Source organism: Camelus ferus, chromosome 5 (genome assembly GCF_009834535.1).
Source record: "Camelus ferus isolate YT-003-E chromosome 5, BCGSAC_Cfer_1.0, whole genome shotgun sequence".
Classification (NCBI taxonomy): Eukaryota; Metazoa; Chordata; class Mammalia; order Artiodactyla; family Camelidae; genus Camelus; species Camelus ferus.
Window position 1 is genome coordinate 88894780 of NC_045700.1, and position 23930 is coordinate 88918709.

General features: G+C 42.6%; 1 protein-coding gene across 3 annotated transcripts in view; it reads right to left on the reverse strand.

Moving 5' to 3' along the window:
* Positions 1–23930, reverse strand: part of DNER (delta/notch like EGF repeat containing) — a 264234-nt gene that overhangs the window by 91767 nt on the left and 148537 nt on the right. For all 3 annotated transcript variants that reach the window (XM_032480418.1, XM_032480419.1, XM_032480417.1), the window contains exon 6: positions 5899–6052. In XM_032480418.1, coding sequence (XP_032336309.1) covers positions 5899–6052 — 154 coding nt within the window. The remainder of the gene's footprint in view (positions 1–5898; positions 6053–23930) is intronic.

The following is a 23930-nucleotide window of genomic DNA, read 5'->3' on the forward strand; positions in this document are numbered from 1 at the left end:
TTCATTCATCAAACGTGATTACTCTCCTGCTCAGACTTGCAAAAGTGAGAGCACAGCAGGATACATTTTCTAAAGGAAATACACACGCTTCCCCCTGTCTGAGTTCTTACGCACCTACTGGAGCATCAGAGGTCAATGAATTGATGTTAACTAAACTTTAAATAGTTTTTTTTAGCAAAGGAAATGTCATTTTCCTATGGAAACGTAAGATTTTGTCAAGGACATTCAGAACTAAATTAAGTAGAAAACATCTCATTTCAAGCAGCCAGTCTCGGTTTTTGGACAAAACTGCCTCATATTTCTTCTCTTAAGAAGAGTCAAAAGTTGAAAGAATGACATGGTCTTGAATCACATAGCTGGACCCGTGTGACTGGCACACACAGAAAAGGGGTCTAATAAGATTATAAGAGCATGGGCTTGGAAGGCAGGCAGAGGACCTGGATTCAAATCCCATCTCCCAACAGATATTGGCATGTGCACTTGGCCTGGCGAAGACCACGTGACTGTTCAGCACACTGACTCCTCTTCCCGGGCACAGCCTCGAGGGGCTGAGTGACCGAATTCTGGCAAACGGCACGTGGTGGAAGTGATTCAAGACAATTCCAGGCTCTGCTCTCAGAGCAACAAACGAGATGCTCCAGGTCCCTGAGTTACCACCTGCAGGGCAGGTGCTTCATCAGAATGACACAGCAGAAATTCATCTTTTCTTGGAAGCCACTGAGCTGTGGGGATTGATGTGATACTGCAGGACAGAATGTCGCTCTAACATTCTTGGCAAGTTACAAAATTCCCTGGGCCTCGGATTTCTTATCTACGAAATCGGTATAATTAAGAGTGCTTAACTCAGAGACTGTTCTAACAGCAGCCTTGGCGAGTGCTCAGCACAGCCCTGGCACGTGGTTAACACTGAACAAGCACCAGCTATTAGTGTGCGTGTGTGCGTGTGCGCCTGTGCGTGTGCATGTGCTATAGTAAAAAGCTGGCTGGGAGACAGAGCCAGATGCTAAAAGGGGAGGCGGGGTTATTCCCACAGGACGAGGGAACTGACAAGGTAGAAACCTACTTAAGAGAAGCGCAGGAACAAGCTGGAAGGTAGCTGAGCAAAGAGAGAGTCAGGGTACCAGGCTTCCTAAATCTCTTTCACGTCTGCCGGGGATTTGCTCTAGAGCATGAGGAAGGATGGAGGCGATGGGGGAGGGAATCCCACGGCCCCCGCTCTCTGAAAGGCCAACGAAGCAGCTGCTGGGAGTCCGGGAGACCCTGACAAATGCAGGATGGCTGAGAGATCCCAGCTGACGTGAGGCCACATTTGGATAAAGCAGAAGGTGAGACAGATAACTGAGAGAGCTACAGATTCAAGGAGAGCAGAAAAGATTCTAAACAGCCACCATGGTTCCATAGCTGCTTTACATTTCTATTAAACAAGAAAGACTTTCTTTTATGTGGTGGGGTTTTCTCCCTCTAAGCAAACTCGATGCTATTCAGGAACCTCAGAAAACAGCACAACGTAAATGTCAGTGGAGATGATGTAAAGTTGCTTAAACTACAACTGGTGCACAAAGGTATCTACATCTAATTTACAAAGGTTGGCCACTATATATAAAAATAGAATTTAAAAAATGTTTCTGCTGTATAACACAGAGAACTATGTTCAATATCTTGTAATAACCTTGAATGAAAAAGAATATGAAAACGAACATATGTATGTATGTGCATGATGGGGACATTGTGCCGTACACCAGAAATTGACACATTGTAACTGATGGTACTTCAATTAAAAAAAATAATAAAAATAAAAATAAAGTAAACTAACACTGTATGGATTTCTACCCTGCCAGCACCTTGATCTCAGACTTCCAGCCTCCAGAATTGTCAGAATATGAATTTCTGTTTTTAAGCCACCCCGTCTGTGGTATTGTGTTTTGGCAGGTTTAACAGACTAATACAATCTACAATGTGTAGGAAAAAAATAAAATAATAAAACTGTATGCTATTTCATGAAAACTGGGGAGTTTAAAATCTATGATATTTAGGAAATAGGAAAACTGTTAGAAAGTAGTTTATTAAAACAATAACATCTTACAAATGTGGTGTTATAATAGAGTTTTGTTGTTTTAATAGAAGAAATAAAACATGATTTTTTTGTAAATCGAGATCCATTTGCCGTCTCTTGGCTTCCAGCACAATTCCAGTGAAATTACTGGAAATCGCCAAACTGTCCGAGTCAAGTAGAATTACCAAAATTCATATTCTTAGAATGCAACCCTGTGGCCCTGAAGCCAACTGAGAGTCAAAGTACTATTTTTATTGCTCTTGTTGATATTAGAAGAGCCAAGGAGAATCTTACATGTCTATATGTGCTACCTGGAAACACCTAGAAAAAGCCATGATAGGCTATGGAAGCTGTTAAACTATCTTAGGTGATAAGGTGAAATTTTTCCCCCTACTAATAAGCAAAAACTAATTAGCAGTATTTATTTCTAGAAATTTCAGATCAGTGGTTAAGCCCTAACAGTGCAGAAATGCCTGAAAAAATGAGAATAAACACAATTAAAAATGCATGAAGTATCCAGTCATTCCAAATGTTAGCAGTAGCTTTCCAGAGAGTGGGGCACAGTATAAAGGTTCATATACTATGTATTTATAGAAATAGAGTCTTTTTGAAAAAGAAGAAAAAGTTATAGTATAAGCTAAAATGAGATCCCTGTTTCAAACCATATATACAAAAATCAAATTCATATTAATTAAATAGTATGGTGTAAAGCAAAAATTTTAAATGCTTAGTAGAAAATATAGATGAATATCTTTTAGATCTTTAGGCAGAGAAATATTTCTTAAAGAAGATACACAATGTATTAAGTAAAGTCTGCAAAATATAATAAGAATGTCCAAAAGAATGAACTCCAACCACACAGATGCATCCTAGCAATATGGTATTAAGTGAAAAAAGTAAGCACTAGAGAATTACGTGCGTGATACCATTTTTATAAATTTGAAAACAATTAAAGTATAAAGAAAAACTTCTACAAAAACACATAGTATTAAAATCATGGGAGGGAGGGTGTAGCTCAAGTGGTAGAGCGCATGCTTAGCACGCAAGAGGTCCTGGGTTCAATCCCCAGCACCTCCTCTAAAAATAAATAAGTAAACCTAACTACCTCCCCTTCCAAAAAATAAAAATAAAAATAAAATCATATAAAAAGGAAGACAAGGGACAGATCAACTCAAGATTCCAAGTGACTTAACTTTAGGTGGGGAAGGGAGGGTGACGGATGAGCTGATGGGGAGACTGGGGTTAGTTATCAGGTCTAACTCCTGGTTTTGCTGGTGTTTCACCAGTGATTATTGCAAAATAAAACAGTGAAGTAAATATGTAAAAGCATGCTATGGACAAGGTGGGAGAGTGACACAAAATAAGCATGAGGGTCATTCCAATTCTGCGCATGTGAGTTCCCTTTAAAAATGGAGAAATCTCCTCTGAGAAGAGACCTGCAAAAACATCAAACCGAAATCATTCCAGTCCAAAGAGTGGCAAGCCCCACCTCCAGCCCTGATTGAGACTGTTTATACAAGGATCTTTATTCATCGGAGCATTACTTAGAAAAGAGAAATTGCAAAATCTTAAAGATCCAGCAATAGTGGGATGGTTTAAAACATCAGGCCATGTTCATAATCTTTCATTAATTCATCTTATCAACACATTGACTGAACGTCCAGGACTCATTAGACACCGTGGGATACACGGTTGGACCGAATTGATTCAGGCCCCGCTCTCACAGGGTTAACTCTGGTGAGGAAGACGGGAATCAAAGAACCACACATGTACGTGTCCCCTGAAAACAGATGCGGGCTGGGAAGGAAAGGAATGCATGGCTATAAATGAGGAAAAGAGAAGGAGACCTAGCTTGAAGCATTTAGCCGAGACATCCCAAGGAAAGGGGCATTTAACGATGCCCAAAATAGAAGCCTGGGAGTAGTTAACCAGGCCAAAGGGAGGCAGCAGGGAGAGCTGCCCAGGCACAAAGCAGAGACGGGGTCCCTGCAGCAGGAGGGGGCTCCGGGAGCCAGGGAGGTGAAAGGCCCAGGTGGCTGGTCCCAGAGCAACATGGACAGTGCGGGGAGATGGGGCGAGAAAGGTGGGCGAGCGACAGATCACGGAGGAGAATGAGGCTGAGGATTTTGCTCTCCACCCCAAAAGCAATGGGAAGAGTGGGATTATGTGAGAAAGCAAAACACGAGATCTGCACTGAAAACCCATCACCAGCCGCCACGCGGAGCACAGGGAGTCTGGGTACACTGACGGAACGAACGCCGGTGCTCACTTTGGCGTGGTCACCGGATCCAGTGCGCAGCACAGTCAAGAGCAGGTGGAGGAAGAGGGGGAGGTTGTCTCAGGAGCACAGTCAAGGGGCAGAGGCAGCCGGCCTAGGGGTAGTGGCAGTGGGGCTGCAGGGAAGATGCTGGACCTAAGAAGTCTTCAGGTGGTAAAATGGAGCGCACCTGGAGGCAGAGAGGATGTGGACAGAGAGAGAGGCGGGCACCTAGCTGGGCCGATGTCTTGTAGAAAGAGACGGAGCACCAGGGGCCGAGCTGTGTGGAGCCGGGGCCATGATGAGCTCAGTTTTGGAATGACTGACTCAGCTGAGGGTGGCCTGGAACACCTAAATGGAGATGCCAGATGGCAGTAGAGTGACGTGGAGATACAAATGTAGGAGACACGCTCTATAGGTACTCACACGGAAGGACGTTTGTGATCTACTGAAAACAGTAAGTTGCAGAACAGCACGTATCCTGTAATCACTTTTTAAAAAACTTATAGTGAATACTTAATCATCTGATCTGCAGAAGAAATAAACATACTCATGTAGATACACACACACACAGGAAAAAATACACCAAACCATTAACCTACCCTTATGATTTTATGAGTTTGGGCTGGGAGATGAGTGAGGGACTTCCACTTTTTTGTTTATGAATTTCTGCATTGATGCGCCTGGTTTCTTACAACAAGCACTATTAATCACCCCCACGCCCCCTTCACTCCATCCCTTTCTCCATCCCCAGCTCCTGCCCCATCCAGACGCTGGCAACGGGATGAGATGGAAAAGGAAAAGATGATGTCAATTTTGTACGGCATTGATAATAAAAAACGAGTCATCTGGTGTTTGCTTTTAAGCGGCCTCAAAACAGCTGCATCAAAATGTTCACAGGTAAAACGCCATTCTTGCTCCCTGAGGGTTTGTAACCAAGCTGGCTGAGCAGCAAGCCAGTAAGATGATTGCCAGAGAATACAAGCCTGTGGGCACATTGCCCACGGCACTCTCCTGAGAGTCGCTCTTTGTGCTCTGAGGATTTCAAAGTCTTGTGCAGGATCCACACACACCCCATACTAACCAAGGAATATGCAAGGCTTGTGCAGGACCGTGGTCCAAGAACTTGGGCTACTGAACGCATATGAACAAAAGGAAATTAACACAAACAAGAAGACTTGGTGGCTTTACTTAACAACATGCATAGTTTAGTCCAAATGTTTCGTAAGTTAGTTAGCATAATCCCCCAGCACAGCACCAGCCCACACGCAGTGCCCATCTGTAGAACAGCTTTTGGAACATCCAGACCTCTATTTGACCAGACATTTCTCCCAGAACAAAAAATGGCGGAATGCTAAGACAGAAGCATTCTAATGTCAGGAAGCCCACCAGAGGGACAGCATGTTTATCACCCTGGGAACTTCCTTCCTCCCTTCCTGATTACATAAAGCATGGGCTGCTAGAACCAAATGAGACCCTAAAGTCACCTTGTCTAGCAGCTGGACAATATATGTTTAACCACCCTTGATTAAGTAAGTGTCTATTCCACAGAGAGACACATAGTAACTGTTAAGCATGGAAACCATACCCGCAAGGCAGACGCAGGTGAAGTTTCTCCCGTCTTGCTTTTCGATCGCATCAACGCAGCTTGCGTTGTTCAGGCAGGGTCTCCCCTGGCAGGCGTCAAATTCTTCACAGTAAGTACCCACGTACTGTTCATCACAGTCACAGGAAAACGTTGCCTGAAACACAAACGTACCGTGTATGTTACCTGAGTTCTCTAAAATGTGTGTGTTGCCCATGAAACTCAAAGTTCGAAAGTACCTCTTATTTTTATAACTACACCAACCCTGAACATTTTAATCATACCATTCATTGATCCGATTAAAATCACAGCTTTCAGAGAAAGAGCATATTTCTTTACAGTTTAATTTCAAACATTTATTTTTATTGATATGTCTCCCAACAGGTTTTCAATCTTCCTACAGCAGAAATGGAAAGAGTAATTATTTAAAGCAAAACATAGTTTCAACGACCTGACATGGAAGTGACAATTTTGCTAGAGCAGATATACTGGGCTATAGCCATTACATTGGATGTCACTCCAACTAAAAGCCTTCTTCAGCACGGAGAGTGCTAGAGACGAAAACATCATCAAATGTGTCACCTGGCCCACCCTTCTGGAGCACAGAGAGAATTTACTAAATCAGCCTGTAAATGAGCCTCAAGGTGCAGCCACACAGATGACCTGGGTGTAAGAGAAAATAAAAGAAACCTTGCAGGGAGAGGGCATAGCTCAAATGGTAGAGTGTATGCTTAGCATTCATGAGGTCCTAGGTTCAAACCCCAGCACCTCCACCGAAAAAATAAATAAATCTAATTGCCTACCCTCCAAAAAACATTTGTTTGAGTGATCATGCAGAGTTTAAAAAATAAAAGAAACCACTTTGTTTGGTTTGCTATATTAACCTTATCTTAGTAAAAGACAATAACTCAGACCCAGAGAACTGAATTTGAGTGGAAGTGTCATGTCTGAGGCAGTTGTAAAATCCAAATAAAACTGAGCCTCCTGCTCTCCTAATGCTGGCCTGAGGGTGGTGACGCTTGTACAGAAACACAGATATGGCCCTGAAGCCCGTGTGAAGCAAGGGAGACGTTACTGCAGAGGCTCAGGAAGAGAGGAGAGGAGGCAAAGGACAATGGCATAAGCAAGACTTGCTGCTTAAAAAACAGTTAAAAGCACCTTTCTCAGCTCTCCCCAAGCCCCACACACCAGGCAGGTGTTCCAAAGCCCCGTCCGCAGCCTCTCCAAGCCCCACCTCCCTCCCTCTGGAGCGGGTGGGGGCAGCCTCCCGCCCCTGATCTTTCAGAGTCTCCTGCCCCTTCTGGTGTTCTTCACTCAGGATCCCGCCCAGTCCCCACCCACCCACCCAAGTACAACACGGCACCTTCTTTTCTCCTAAGAAACAAAAGGGTTGCCCTTTCTTCTCTAATATTTTTTGTCTCTTAATCAAGTTTTATCGTTCTTGTCCATTTCTTGATAAATTTACTCCTGAACATTTAGATTTCTTTGTAGCTATTGTTAATCAGATGCTTTCCGCACCCCTTTCTTGTATAGCCTTCATATTTGATAGTGATTATCACTGATACAGAAAATGCTGGTATTATGTTACCCGTCATCACACTGAATCTCATGACAGGTCAGAGGTTTTAGTTGATTCTCTTTTCTAGATAAAACAATCCCGCCCCCCCCCAAAAAAGGGGGCACATTAATTGCAAATCAGAGTAGTGTCACCTTCCCTTCTCCAGTTCTCACGGTTACATGGGTGGCGCGTCCAGAATAATTTTGATTTCAAAAGGAGGTTTGTAGAATTTACCACTAACTTCTTGGAATGATAATAGAATTTTATAAAATGCAATTTAGATTCTATTTTTTAAAAATCATCTTTTTCTGTCTCTAACTTATCAATAAGTGAATTGAATGTTTAAATCCCCTACTACCAACTCCTGACACTCCTGGGAGGAAAACCCACAGAGGTCACGAGGTAAAACTGTTTCATGGCCGCATTCTCTTTGGAGTTATATTTCTATGCCTTCTATCTAACTCGCCCTCCCCTCAACAGACTCCTTTTCTAAGAAAAACTGTCCCTTGCATGGTGAGACACCATAAAAGGATGCTCCTTGTCACACGTGACTAAACCAGGAGTGGTAGACCCCGGACCTCAGCAACCAACCAAAAAACCAGACAGTCAAACAAGACATTGAGCTCAACCAAAACAGCCAGATTTTATGTAGGTGTGTCTTACATTAATTGGATGTGTTTTGTTGTGGTGGTTGACGAATCCTTATCAACTGAATTCCTATTTAGTTCAAGAACACATTCTCCAATTACATCTTAGAAACCAGGACAATGGAAATAAAAGCAATGGGTTTTTCTACTTAAGTTGGAGATATTTCCTGTTTCTATTGTCTCACTCCTCCTTGTGGCAAATGGAAATTCCCTCTGCATTCTAGCAATAGTTGACTTCCTATTCATTTTTTCATTATGCTGTCAGTTTTTTCCTTTTGGGTGTGTTCGTATAGATTTTGAAGTTGAGAGGTGGGAAAAGCTCATCAAGGACTATTAGAAAGGCAGCCTTGTAACTAGGAAACTCCTTTCCTAGAACTGTCTCCTAAAGAATATCTTGTCCTTGTTTAAACAGGCAACAGTGCACATTCCGATATTTGCAGGGACTGTCTGGAGCTCCTTGTGCGTCTGCAGATCTGCGACCACTTCTGAATGTAGAAGCGGTGCATGTCCAGCACATACAATTCCAAGTGGGCCTCAGCATCATAAGAAATCACTCCATGTCATTGCTTTTGGCAGCTGTCTTCTAAAATTTACTTGGTTTGTATCCAGCCATTCCGCACTGCAGATACATTTCTTTGGTTATTTGGGGGATACACTTTGCATATAATTCATCTAGCAAATTCCATGGAAAATATGTTCCTTGTGAAAATAAATTATTAAAAGCCCCAAATTAAATAGCTTCGAGTGAGCGCTGATTGAATTCAAAGCTAAAACAAAAGCCTCACATTTTGCTTTGCTTTGTTTTAGGCAGGAAGCTTAAAAGAAACCTTAAGAAATTGTTGAAACAATTGCTTTTGACCAAGTAAAGCACTGAACTGATTCTCAAACTTTGATGGATGAGGAAGAAGTTAACAAATGTTTACATGCTCATGACCATAAAATTTTAGTTAAATCTTGTGTTTTCTGTGTCATGTTGTCCATTGAGTTAGATTTCTTCCAAGGTCTATTTTCTAAGAACAAAGAACTTTCCTATAATATTAAGAGGCTTTTTAGTTAGGAGAGGGTGTAGCTTCAGTGGTAGAGCGTGTGCTTTGCAAGCACAAGGTCCTGGGTTCAATCCCCAGGACCAACTTTAAAACTAAATAAACTTAATTACCCCCCCCCACCAAAATAAAATAATAAACAAATAAATACATATTTTTTAAAGGCTTTTTAAAAAATAGTTTCAAGACTCTTGACCTGTGAGGGGCTATAAATATTTATTAAGGAACTATGTTTCTAGCATATTTGTTGTGAAAAGCTGGGTTTGATCACTGACATTTGTAAACTATTATATCAACCTTGAGAAGTTTAACCCACTGACTGATACCACCAACCTCTGAGTTAATGGGTAGAAGAGACAAAACGAACTAAGTTAAAATTAGTAGCACAGCAAAGTTACAGAGAGGTACTTCCTTGCAAAATAATTTTATTTTTATGCGTAAAAATATTTCTTCAAGGAAAATGAAAAATGACCCTGAGAGGTTAATTTTAAAAACCAACACAGAATCTCAATTTTTCTAAACAGCTTGAAGTCAAATATTCCATTTGCACAGTCATGAAACTTTCTCGGACAGGGGTAGGAAGCTTTGAAAAGTTCTAGCTTAAAATACTTTCAATCATACCTGCGTTCTCTTGTTCACCAGTACATACTGAGCACTTAAGAGCCAGGCACTGGTCTAAGGGCTCGGGGACACAAAACAGAGCAAAACTTTCTCACAGAGATTATATTCCATTGGGAGTGACTGACAATAGAAAAATGATTCATAATCAGTAAATGTGGTGATAAATGCTATGGGAAAAATTAAGTAGCAAAGGGGAAGAGAAGGGACCTTGAAGAAGCACCCCCATTAAACCTACTGTTGGGTTTACCAGGAGGACGTTGTAAGAACGTTCTATGCCACACATCATTTTCTGCCTCATTTATAAAGTCCTACCTGAGAAAATTCACTCATTTAAAGGCTTTGCTAGTCATGAAACCTGGTGATTTGTCCTCATGAATGATGTAGACCATATGAGGGCCGAATTTTCTCTCCCTTTTGAGTTGGCTGCTCGGTCTATTGGAAGTTCAACTTCACCAGCACTGCAGGGCGCCGTGACCTGTATAACCGCTTCCTCTTTCCAACTTGGAGATTGCGTCCCAGTTTCTATTTTCTCTGACTCTGACTTATTTTTTGTATTCTTATATTTCAATACTTTACAAAATACGGAGCCAAATGTATGAATTAGGAAGTTTAAATTCCCCCAGCATGGCACATGGGTCACTGGCAACCTGGCCCCGACTTACTTTTTCTGTCTCATTCTCTGCCAATCTTCACCTCTCAGGAAAGCCTACTTGCCATGAACAAATCATCCCAGACAAAGAAGTTTTCTGGGGAGTTTTATTTGTCTCTTTCAGAGTCGGAATTTATCAATTCTTGTTGACTTTCTCCCTTAAACAAAGTATACAGAAAATACACTTATCCCTTTTTGGTGTCCCTAGCGACATCAGGATGGACATGAAAGGCTCAGCTGACTAGACACTGAACAAATCTCATTGTTTACAGAGCTTGCTCACGTTGCATTATCACTTTAATCTTCACCACATCTGTCAGCTGGATGTTTCCAGATCCATTTTAGGAGCTGAGAACAGACTCATTAGAGAGATTAGATAAATTGTTTAAGGTGTCCCAGCCGGTAAGTGTAAGGTCAAGGCTTAAACTCGTATCATCAGATTCCAAATCCTTCTATATGCACAGCTGCATGCGATCCTATCATCACCGTGATGGTCTGTGGACCACAGACCCACGTAAGGATGCCCTTCACCCTTACTCTAAAATAACCCCCAATGACAGTAATATTTTAATTCTTGCTCCAGATTTCTGTAGTTCTTCTATCTCCTCCCTTGCTGTCTAGCTGTCTTCCGTATCAGCATCATTGACTGTCTTTTTGGTTCCCTGATTCTAATTTCCTTCAGCCTTAAGAATAATACTAAATTTATTCAAACAAGGAGTCCAAATAGAGTAAAAACATCCTTCCTGAGGGTTGAAAGCACCTCTTGCACATAAAATGCCTAATCACTCATGGACAGACTTGGAATCTTCGGGCGATTCTTCGCCAGAACTGGAGGTCTTTGATGTCTGCATCCATAAAAGACATGTGAATGTTCATTGAATTAAGCTGACTTTATCATCGGCTTCTTAAAGGTAGACTTGCAGGAGAGTTCTGGGCAGGGTGAGGATCTTCTTCTCCTATTTCCCTGTCTATCTCTGATGATCTTGTGTTTCATTAAAATGCATTCAGAGCCACTTACACGTCCTTCATCCACACCTTCATACTAAAGGGGACAGTGGGACAAGGATTAGGGGAATAATTTCAAACCACAAGGTGACTAATGGTCTCAGACTTCTGAAAACAGAAAGGAGATGATTTAAGCCACTCCTGGCTAACAGACCCTCAAAGCCAATTTCAATTTCCATCATGGACCAGCCTGATTCCAAACAACATCTGGGTTATTCACAGTTAAATATCTGAACATCTGCAGGGTCAAAACTCTAGCTAATGAGTTGGTAATTGTTGAAACCAGACAATGTAGACATGATGATTTGCCAAGTTACTCTCTCTTACTTTCATATATGTTTGAAATTTTCCGTCATAAAAAATCTGTTGTTTTCAAGAGTCTGGCTAAATCCCAAGAAGGGAAAGATAAAACTTTGAAACATTAGAATCACATTTCAGCATCCTGTATCCAGCTCCTCCCTGCGGGATGTTCATTTACTGTAGGGATGCTGTGGAGAACACTGTGCTGTGTGAACATCCCTGGGTCCCTGTATATGAAGTCCCACTCCAGAAATTTATTTCATATCCAAGTGCCTGGAAAAGCTCTGCCTGCCCAAAGGGACTGACATGTCTTCTCCTGTGGATAATATGAATCAGGTAACTGAGCATATTTCCTTCTGAACAACTCAGTCTTCTTGAAGAGGAGACTCAGCCAATCCTATGCCAAGGGAAGGCTTGGCCACGCCTCACCTTCCCCAGCATGTCAGGACCCTAAACAGGGCACAACCAGCCCAGGCCACGGCTGGGAGAGAGGAATCCCTGCTTACAGAACCTATGGGTAAAAATTCAGAAGACCTCTCTAAACTAGCTCTCCATACACGAGAGCGTCAAGAAGTAGAATCTGTTTCCTAGCATTGGAAAGCTCTGGAATCTTTTTGCTCCTTGTTAATGGAGGACCTCCAGGTGCAACTGTCCATGAAGATCACTCCCTCAGTAAGGGCTCGGTGGCCCGTTGACAATGTGCCTATATTGCCCTAAGTGGACATGAAGGAAAGGCAGGCAGTGAATCCTGTCTAACTCGTGTAACAATGCAGCACTAGTCAGGGTCTAGCTTGAGCTGTTCCATTACCCCAAATGCCCTGATCCTGAATCTGTGGGGACAGCAGACACAGAGACCTCATCCTTGTCATTCTAAGCCAAAGACCTATTAGTCCAGCTCTAGGAACCAGAGCAGGTGATCATTCAGGTCTGAAATTGCATAGCTAACAAACACCAAAACCTTGATAAAAAGCAATAACCATAGCACACATTTTCATTTCATTAAGCACAGGTGAGCTGTGACTAAAGGGTCAGTAGATCAGCCTAGCGTGTTCTTTTAGACATGCAGAATTTAGCTTTTTACTAAACCCAGATTTAGTATTTCAAGAGACAGGAAGGATTATTTTGACTTAAAATTTAAGAGACTATCTAGGAATCCTATGTATGGTGTAAAAGCCCCTATACATGCCTTCTCCTGAGCCCAGGCCACACAAGAGCATCTGGAACCCAGCCATGGGGACAAACTGTGCTCCTGGTGGGGAGCACAGTGAGCCATCTCAAAGGAAAGCTCTGTATGAATTACATTTTTTAAATTCTTGTCTGTTGGCTGGGTCTCACTGTTCGATTACTTAACATTTAATTTAAATAATGTACTCTTACTGCTATAGCTCATTGTCTCATTTTCCCATTAGTCTTAGTTATATTCCTGCTCTTCTATTTGGTTTTGTTAATTGCTCATGTAGTAGCTTATTTAAAAAAAGAAAAAAAAAGTGAGCCTAGAAACATACGGATCATCTAAACTTCGAATTCAAGACTTGACATTCATGAATTCCTAGAATCCATTTCTTTGGCTTAAATGTTAAATTCTAAGTAACAGAAACCATAATGAGTAAGAGACCCTTGCTCTTTCCTTCCAAAAGATTTTGAAGTTTACTTGATTACTCAAGGGAGAAGGAAGTAAACATCCTTCAGGAAATTTTGTAAAAGACTTTCTTCCTAAAAACGGATGTATGGATTGGCAGAATGGAGATGTTCCAAAGCAATTTCCAACCATATCCCTGCAACTTACGTGTTTCTTAGCACTCTGAGCGTGGCCATAATTAGGCATAAGATTTTCATGTAATCAGCCTTGCTCTCCAATTCACCAACATCTGTGATTTTATTTGCTGCAACATTCTAATCCACTAACAAAAGTAATGTTTGACTTAAAAAAAAAAAATAAGGAATGTCATTGAAAATTCATCTTTTATTGAATTTACCTGAAAAAAAAAAAAAAGCCTGGTCCCACAAGTACATGACATGCCATTCTAGTTTCTTATTTTAAAATTCCATTTAGCCATCTAGCTGTTTCCTTTGCTACATCAAAAGAAAATGATAAAGAAAAAGCTTTAATAAAATGGACATTTTGATGTATAAATTATTGATGAGAATGATTCATTGTTGAACAGAGGTCCTTCCCAACGTCTTCTTCAAGTTCCCTTGGATGGAAAACTCACTACGAATTACATTTGAAATGTAAAGCAAAGACGATAAACCAGTGGTAAATTTTCCCACAGATGGAAAGCCGATGGGGACAGGGCAGGGTACCAAATCATCATTTACTGAAGGAAGTCCGCGCCATGTGCCAAGTACCACGCACAGATTCACTTAATCCTCCCAACGATCTCGCAAGACAGGCATTATTTTTCTATTTCACCAATGAGGAAACAGATGGGAGAATTTTAGGAGCTTGCTCAAAGTCACACAGCCAGTCAGAGGCAGAAGGAGGCAGATCTAGTCTGATTGTAAAGACATTTTTACAATTTACCATATTGAGAAATGCAAGAAATAGGTTACAAAGAACGAGGGGCAGGGTTCAAACAACATTCTGAAAGAGGGGATTCTGAGGGCAGCATTTACACACTGAGTGGGAACTTGAAGGGGACAACCTCCAAGGCCTCTCCAGCTCTTAGAGCTGATGGACCTGGGTGTCAGTCTCAAATAAGCCATAAGTCCCCACCGTCACTCTCCTACCCCAAGTGACTTCACGCCGCTCTGGGGTGCCAACAGCTGCCTTGTGGCTTTCCTTCCCGTTCTCACTGTTAGTTTGTCAGGGCTGGGTGCCTTAAACGACAGAAATTTATTTTCTCACCGTTCTGGAGGCTGGGAAATCCAAGATTAAGTTGTCAACAGAGTTGGTTTCTTTGAAGGCCTCTCTCCTTGGCTTACAGATGGCCACCTGCTCCCTGTGTCTTCACATGATCTTCCTTCTGCATATGTCTGTGTCCCAATCGCCTTTTTCTAAGGGCACCAGCCACTGTCCTAAGAGCTTTGCAAAATGCAGTCATCCTCATTGGTACCGTTATTCCCATTTCAAGTTTGAGGAAACTGAGTAAATCGACCAACTTCTGCCAAATTAGGGAGTTAAAATGTGAACCCAGGAAATCTGATTCCAGGATTTCCCATCTACATAAAAGAAACTACAGGAAAAGTGAACCACAGACAACTAGGTAATGTAGTAAGAAAAAACACAACGTTGCCTGCTGAAATCCTCTTCCTGCTTCTTCCATCTCTTTGACCTTGGGCAAGGAATTTACACTATTTATTACTTTGTTTCCTGTTGGACCTCAGGTCAGTAATCAGAGAAAATGAAAAGAGATGTGCTGAAACCCAAAGACTCTATTATTTATGTTGTGGTTTTAAAAACTTAGCTGGCGTAAGAGCTAAAATGATACAACAGAAATTCCAGAACACCTATCCAATAGCAAAGGGTTCAGCACTGCCGCTTACAGATAAAATGATTCTATCCGTGACACTGGAGAAGTAACTGGTTGACTGGCCCCCTCTTCCCAGCTCCTGTTTGAGTCGGGTAGTGAAAATCAACACATCAAATCACAAGCTAGATTCAGGAACCAGGATATATAGGCAGAGATTAGAAATTAGCGTTGGGTAAAATCATCTGAAGCCCTAATCTCTTTTTTCCCATTAAGACTGAACCGGCCCTTCACAGGTCTTGGAGACCAGGAAGGTCAAGTGTTCAAACGGATGTGGAACCAGGCAGGAGGTGCACCTACACCTGGTTCAGGTAAAAGGTACAGCGCCTGATCCCTTTAGAGAACCCCCAGCTCCCTGCCCTGACCGTTCAAACACTCTGATTGCTCTGGGTCTATCCTTGGGTCAGTTCTGAGAAGCAGATTTTGTCCCTTTGGGGATGAACCATTGAGTTCTCAAGACCTCTGTCACCATCTGACCTTCAAGACCCTGAGATGGGAAGACAGACCTGAAGAACTCCGCCTGTGTGACACCCTCCTTGATGACGTGGCTCCTCTCCCAGAACATCACTCTCGTATGTGGTTCTTCTTCCTCCTTCTCTCCATCCTCCATCCCTGTTTCCTGTTCACCCTCATTCCCTTTGGACTCCTTCACATATGGGGTCTACTGCATCCATGGGCCAGGACCAACCCAACACCCTTCCCCAGTTTCCATCTTTAGCCATGTGGGTCTTCCCCTGTAACTTATAAATTTAACCTTGATTTACTTTCCTGTTGGACCTAGAATTCTCCTTTGCCTCATTCTTCACAACTATTTACTTCTTAATAGGTTATTTTATAGTTTATGTACTTTTGTGGATAGTCACAAAGCCAACCCAAAGAGAGAGGTTGTAAGCAAAAAAAGTAAAAGACAGCATAGAGCTGATTTAAAGGATCAGTTCAGCCTTCCTTATGGAAGGTGAATGCAATTCTTCAGACCCTTGTTCTCCTGTTGAAATAAGAATATGCACGTGAATCTAGATTATTGGTATCAGAGCCTAAGTTCCAAGAGGTTAGTCTTGATTATATAATCTTTGACACCATGGCATTTAACTAAAAACATTCCTTCAGCACTGAAGCGGGGGGGCCTATCTTTTCATCTTATTGTGAATGATTTTATTTACATAGCATCCCTAATCTGATCAGTGTTTTTCTTACTTAATTGAATTTACACTCATACAGATTGAAATAACACCAGCAGAGGTGGGAAGGTCCTATCATTCATTTTAATTAAATCTTATCTCATTAAATGTTTGTCGCTTTCATCGTTTTAATATTGAACAAAAGGCAGGTTATATCTAATAGATACGTTTCCCCAGGATAATTAGAAAAGAATCATTCTACTTATTTCCAGAAGAAACTCATTAAAATAGTTAACCCAGGGATGACAAAAGAATTAGGTAAGTTCGCAGGCAAGGTGAATCCTGCCTGCTCTCAGACTGTCTCTATTAGTCTATGATATTCACATGAAGTGATTTCTTCCTGGTGACCACTTAGTCCTCAAATTCTGAAACAGAGAGGAGACCTGCATCCCAGTTTTGAATATGAGAACACTACCACCACTCGTATCTTCCTTTCAAAAATTTCTTGGTTAATATACCTTATTTTAACCATTTTGCTGCTTGAAGTTTCTTTTCTAATTCATTTATGATTCTTAGAATAGGATTTTGGATTTAGGTTCTTTATTCAGAAAAAAGGAAATGCATGCTTAATTCCCTAGAGCCTCTGGATCCCCACATCAGAAACCTCCATATCACAGGGCTGGGAGGGGTGGAAGCCCTGGGGCTGACCCAGATCCTTATAAGTGCTGGAAAAAACCTTAACCTCACTTCCTCATTCGCGTGCACAGGCTCTGATGAAGGCGGACCCACCCAGCAGTGTGGTTGTCATACCTGACATTCCCCCGTACAGGGGCCAGTCTCAAACAATTTTTTCCAATTAGAATTTTTAAATGCTCGTGTTAGAAAGGGAAAACATTCCATGAGCTAGCCCAAATTCCTGTCTTCCCTGAGAGCTGCATACACGGGCTTCTGCAATGGAAAGGGGCTCAAGGTCATGGACGTTGTCAGATGAGAACTTACAGACCATCTCAGTCGCCTCTAAAACAACACTGTTTTGTCTGTTGGGCATAACCTCTGTCTCGGAAGAACGTCTCAAAGACCAGCAGCCTCCCCCGTTTCTAAACTCGGAAGAAACGGAAACCAAACACAAGATGCCAATTTGCTGACCAATCTGACAAATCTCACCTCCCCAAAACCAGGTCCCTGTTCTCTGACCCACCCAACACCTCCAGGCAGCAGCTGGATTCTAGAATGACCTCCTATTCTCTCTCCTACTAAAGTCAGCCCCTGACTAAACTAAGTTATTTCAGTTTTAATGTTAGATAATACCTAAATGTGATACCATTTTAGGGACATTTGCATTTAGATAGGAAATCATGCCTTTATTACAAAGAATTAAGCTCAAATACCAGGATTCCAGGCATCCTGCCAGGCTGCTGTGTCAAAGAAATTTGGCATGAAGGGACTTCCCGAGATATCCTTGGATCCCCCTCTAAGTCTGCACTCCTAGCCCAGTGCCTTCTGTCCAACAGCACAGGCAATTAGACTGTACCAATGTCTAGGAACTTTAACTTTTTAAAAATTTTTGGAGGCAGGGGGTAATTAGGTTTGTTTATTTATTTGTGTATTTACGTATTTATTTATTTAACGGAGGTACTGGGGATTGAACCCAGGACCTGGTGTATGCTAAGCATGCACTCTACCACTGAGCTACACCCTCCCCCAGCTACTTTTTTTTTTTAAGCATTTTAAAAATTCAGTTCAGAAGTAAAGACCCCCATAATTAAAAAAAAAAATTATCTCCTACTGCTAGCTGGTAATTTTGGATTTGCTATGTTTTAAAAGACCCTTTTATCAGGGTCCTTCTTGGGGAACAATTACATATTCCTGAGTATCTCTGGCTAAATTTGATATTTGTCAACAATTTTATTTTTAACTGCAAAATTGAAAATACATTTAGCCAAGCAGTGCTTCAAAACAATGGGTAAGAACCAAGACAGATAGCCCACTGCCCATGTCTGTGGCCACCTGCACCCGCTCTTGTCACTGCACAAGTCTTAAAAATAAAATAAAACCGAAAACACTGGTATGCAGAACATATGCCAGTGACTTGGAGTCAGAAACACAAGTATCAACTTTCTCCCAACAATTATCCTTTAAAATTAGAACCCGGAGAAGGAAATGAAACATGAGTCTAGCCCCAAAGGAGTTCCACTAAAGTCAATTAAAATCTGTTGAGCAGGCCGGAAGCATTCCCGGGCAGCGCAGAAGAGGATGAGCAGAGGCAGAAACTGCTGAGGATACCAGGGTCGGAGCGCCAAGTGGGACAAGGGCCAGGGGAAGGGGCTCTTGATGGAGGCAACAGATGCCACTTCTGTGGTTTGCAGTATCGCATGTGACACCTTTTTTTGCAAAGCACTTTACAAAACGCTTCTACAGATAAGATCTCATTTTAAATTCCATTAGGATTTTTTCCAGCACCTCTCCAGATCTGTGCTCCCCCAAGATCCTACCTGTGCCACTGCCCTGTGATATGAACATTTTCATCTTTCCCATTATTGGACCGGGATACGGACGCTAGAGGGAATTAAGCGACGCAGCTTCAGTATGTGCAGGAGTCAGGTCCTGACCCCTGAACTGCCCCATATCCATTGACCTCCACTGGGCCACCATGCCTCCTGCTTCATCAGAATGTCGGTACAAGTGTGGAAGCCCATGCTGACATCGCCTGGACCGAGGGAAGCCCGTACAGGAACGATGCACTCTCTTTAAGCACATAGATATTTGCTGCAGTCCTTGAATTCCCTCTCTGACTGGATGACAATAAGAATAGGCTCCACATACTTCTCAACTGATCCAAACAAATAAAATGCTAGTAACTTTAGAAGTATAAAATTTTTTAAATTTCAACCTCTACTGAAATTAAGTCACTTAACTTCTGAGAGCCTCAATATCCCCAGCCAATAATTTCAGTGAGGAAAATGTCCAATGCACAGGGACGTGATGAGGGGAAGAGCCTTCCTACCAGGATTCGGCAGTGGAACTGATGTCTCATTAGCATCCTGTGAATTTCAACCAAGCCAAATAAGGGGGGAGGGTATAGCTCAGTGGTCAAGTGCAGTGCTCAGCATGCATGACGTCCTGGGTTCAATCCCTGGTACCTCCATTTAAAATAATAATAATAAATAAACCTAATTACCTCCGCCCTCAAAAACAAAATCTTTTTAAGCTAAAAAAAAAATGCAATGAAGTATTTTTGATTAAACTGCAAAGTGAATTGTTCTTATGGTAGAAATGGAAGCATAGTTTTATGCTAATCTAAATATGAAAGCCTGCACCTCTTATATTGTTATTTATTTTAGCAACTTAAAATTGCCCTCAGGCAAAAGTCGAATTTGGATGCTGCTTTCCGATTTTAGATATCACAACGTGATATCATTTTTTAATCCCTTAAATCTTCCATGTGTGGAGAAATCCTTAAAATAGAAGAGGGAACTTTGGTTTAAAAATCAATGAAAATAATTCAAGTCGAAAGAAGGGTGACCAGATTCCAGTACAAATTTGCACAGTCTGTGGCCTTGGCCCTTGGGGCAGCCCCTTCCTTAACCTAATCCAAATTCAAACTAACGGCAGACATGGTCCACTCCAGTCGCCTACAAACCGCCCCGGCAGACCGTGCTCTCATCTCGTCAGCAGGGCTTTCACGACACGTAACCCAGTCTTCTCATATTTTAGTTTCCACTAACCATGAATGCCTCTTGCATCAATAATGTTTGGTTTGCTTGATTTTTATGACTTTGCTCAACTCTCTGCTACAGACACCATCTGATGGCGATTACCTATTGCACTTTGCTTACTGTCACTTAAACATATACTAAATCAAACTGAGACCAGGTTACAACCAAGGAAAAGATTAAGGTAAAATGTAAGGAAAAGAGCATATAAAGAAATGGAAAAGCCAAAACACGACAGGGAAGCTAGGAAAGCACTTATCGAATTGTACTGCGAAGACAGAAGGAAGAAAAAATGCAAAATGTTTGTAAGTTTTTCTGCAGACACAGACCTAAACACACATGCATGATTATTTATGGAAAGTATAAATAACATTTCATAAGCTGCTATGGGCATTTCCTCTGTTCATGTGCCTCGTTCCCTGAGTTTCCTGCCAAAATGTCGTGACTGTGTGAAAACAAGATGTGTAAATGACAGTTCTGCTGTCCTACGTAATAATGACCTTTGCTTTCTGGAACTTTCCACATTTGCTGGGGCCTCTGCTGATTCCTGGAAGACTGTCACACCAGTGTCCTCTGCACACTCCCTCCAACTGGAGCCCTCAGTGTCCCTGCACACATCACATGGTCACCTCTGCCGGAGGCTAAGACATGGCGCGCATCTTCTGCCCAGAAGCATGTGGAAACCAACCACAGGCGTAGAGAAGAGGGTTGACAGCCTTCACATCGGTGGTCCCCAGGGGCCTGCAGTAACCTTGCTCTGCGTCTCCGCTACAGAGCAGCTGCTGTGCTCCAGGGAGAGCTTCCTCACTTCCTTCCGGAGCCAGCTTCTCCATCCCTTACTGACTTGGAAATCGCCCATTTAACTGCAGGATTATCACTGAACTAGAAATTCTCCTCCAATGTGAACTTGGAAGGGACACACACTTGGAGCTCAATTAAATGCTGATCCTAGCCTCCAAAAGCCCATTATGTGAAAGGAAGTTGAACACAGAATGAGTAACAGACACGCAGGTTTGGGCCAGGTTCCTTGGGACTGTTCTTGGAGTACAAGGGAAAGGCAGTCTGAAGGAAGAAAGCCGTACATGACTCGTGACAGTCTGACAGGTGTGGTGCCGCCTGTCCTGTCCCATCCCCACAAAGATGGTGGTTTCCTGGTTAGTTTCCAGTCGAGGCAATATTAGGGTACCATCTTCTCTGAATCTGTCTTCTCTCACACTCCCTAGAAATGAACCAAGCTTCTAAACACTTTTCATGCCAATGACAGCCTAGGATAGAGCAGATACCCCAGGGCTGACCTCGCCTCGACCAGTATTCAAGGTGGCCCAGGCAAACGGAACCCCCTGCCTCCATCCGGAATCCCCAGGAGCTGCTGTTCCAGAACTCAGCCACGTGGTGCCTGCAATTATTTCCTTCCCTGTAACCAAAATTATGCCTCCTATAATCTCCTAAACAAGGGTTGTAACGTGTAACTGGAATTCAATCTTGATGGGAAAATTCAAAAAAAAAATTTGAAGACATGAAATACATAAAATGATTTTTAAAAACTCTGATGATCAATTAGTTATTAGGAAAATGCAAATCAAAACCACAAGAGATACTGCTTCACACACACTAGGATGGCAAAAATTAATTAGAAAAAACGAACAAACAAACAAACAGAAACTAGCAAGTGTTGAGAAGTAGGTGGAAAAATTTGAGTCCTCATGTGTCGCTGGCAGGAATGTAAAATGGTTCGGCCACTGTGGAAAACAGTCCAAAAGTTAAACATAGAATTACCATATGACCCAACAATCTCACTCCTTAAGTAGACGTCTAAGAAAAGAATGACAAATAGGTACTCAAACAAATCCTCATACATACGTGTTCACTGCAGCACTAACCACAACAGCCAAAAGCTGGAAACATTCCAAACGTCCATCAACGGTAAATGGATAAACAAATGTTGGTCTATCCACACAAAGGAACATTATGTGGCCATAAAAAAGGATGAACTACTGACACATGCTACAACACGGATGGACTGGAACACATGATGCTCAGGGAATGAAGCCACCCACAAAAGGTCACATACTGTATGATTCCATTTATATAAACTATCCAGAATAGGTAAATCCACAGAGAGAGAATGCCGATCAGCAGTTGCCGGGGGTGGGGGAAGGAATGGGGAGTGACTGCTTAATGGGTACAGCGCACTTTTGGGGTGATGATGCTCTGAAACTAGATCAAGGTGCTGGTTGCACAACAGTATGAATGTACCAAATGCCACTGAATTGTTTACATTACAATGGCTAATTTGATATTATACGAATTTCACCTCAATTTTAAAAACAAATCTTGTTTTAAAAGCACTGGCAAGCCTATGCCTGACATCACTTGCCTCAGAGAAGGAAGCTTCCCATCCCTTTTCTGAAGCCCTCCATGCCTCTCCTGATTCCACCTCCTCCAGGCCCTTCACCCACTAACTGCACCCCACCTACCCACTCTCAGTCTGTCAGTTTCTAGCCTTGGGCTTATTTCAGTGCAATGTATCCACTACTCAAAGCAAAAACTTCTTTTGACCCAATTTCCGACTCAGGATACCATCCCTCTCTCCCTCCTGCCATTCAATGCCAAGTTTATCAAAAAGGCCAGGCACACCGGTTCCCCAAGCTCTTCCTTGCTCCCTGTAACCCAGCTTTCTCCCCACCACCATTGCTGTCCCCGCAACAGCAAAATCAATTCTGGGGCCTCCCCTCTCCAGGGAAGCAGGCCAGTGTTCAGAAAAACAGTCAGTCCATTTCCTTAATCCTCCTTACGATCTAAAAAGCTTGTCACGATGTTTAACGGAAAGGAAACCACTTTAGAAGACGTTACTTTCATTAGCCAGCTTTCATTTCAGCTTTTTTATCAGGATTTTAGGGAAATGTTCAGTTGGTTGATGTGGCTCTGAGCCGGCTGCTGGTAGACAAGAAGAGAGAAGGAAGGGAGAGAAGGGCTTCTGCTTGAGGCACCCGGGTGCAGGGGGTCAAGGAGCAAAGATGGAGAACTTGTCAGACTGGCTTTGAGCAAACTGAGGCAGCGCTGATCTGAAGAAGCCATTCTGAGAATCCCCACGGAGGAGCAACAGATGTTGCAAATGGCTTTTCAAGGTCAAGGAGAAAAAACAGAATTGTCCCACACTAACCAGGGGTGTTTCAAAAACTAAGATGAAGGTGTCAAAAGCAAATAAAAAGGTCCTGAGAAAAAAGTCAGAGGCAAGGCTTGGACCAGGGAGGGTCCTCAATACGTGGCTTCTGGACTTTCCAGGGAGGGGCCTGAGATCCTGTCAGGGGATCACAAGGTCAAAACTATCTCACAGTAATAGGAAAACACGACGTGCCTTTTCCACTCTGTTGGCCTTGGCCCTACAGATGCAAACACAGTGGTGAGGAGGCACTGATGCCTTCGCGCCCACAAAGCTGCGACTCTGTAGCAACAGTCTCTGAATCTTCAGCATCTTCAGGCTTGTACAACAAGGGAAAAGCCAGCTGCACTCAGAATGTCCTGGATGAAGCAGTCAAAATTAAAATTTTTGAAACCTCAACCATGAATGCACGTCTTTTATAACCTTCCACGTGACAAAGTGGAAGATGTGCCAGGGGCATACCTGCCGCACGCCAGCCCCAGCGGCTGCCTCGGAAACACCTCTGGGATTGTTTGAGCTGTGACCTAACGACCCCATTTTTCATGGAATATCTTTTTTCCTAGGAAACATGGCTAACGGACAAACTGTGGTTCCGTAGACTTGGCCCTTTGGCAGAGGTTTTCTCTCCAGGGAGCACAGCAAGCGCCCAGATGCCACGGGCAGAGCCATCCAGCTACTTTATTCCCCGGGGCCCACATTCAGCTGAGTTACAGACCGAAAAACAGGATGACAGGATAAGCATCTCAGG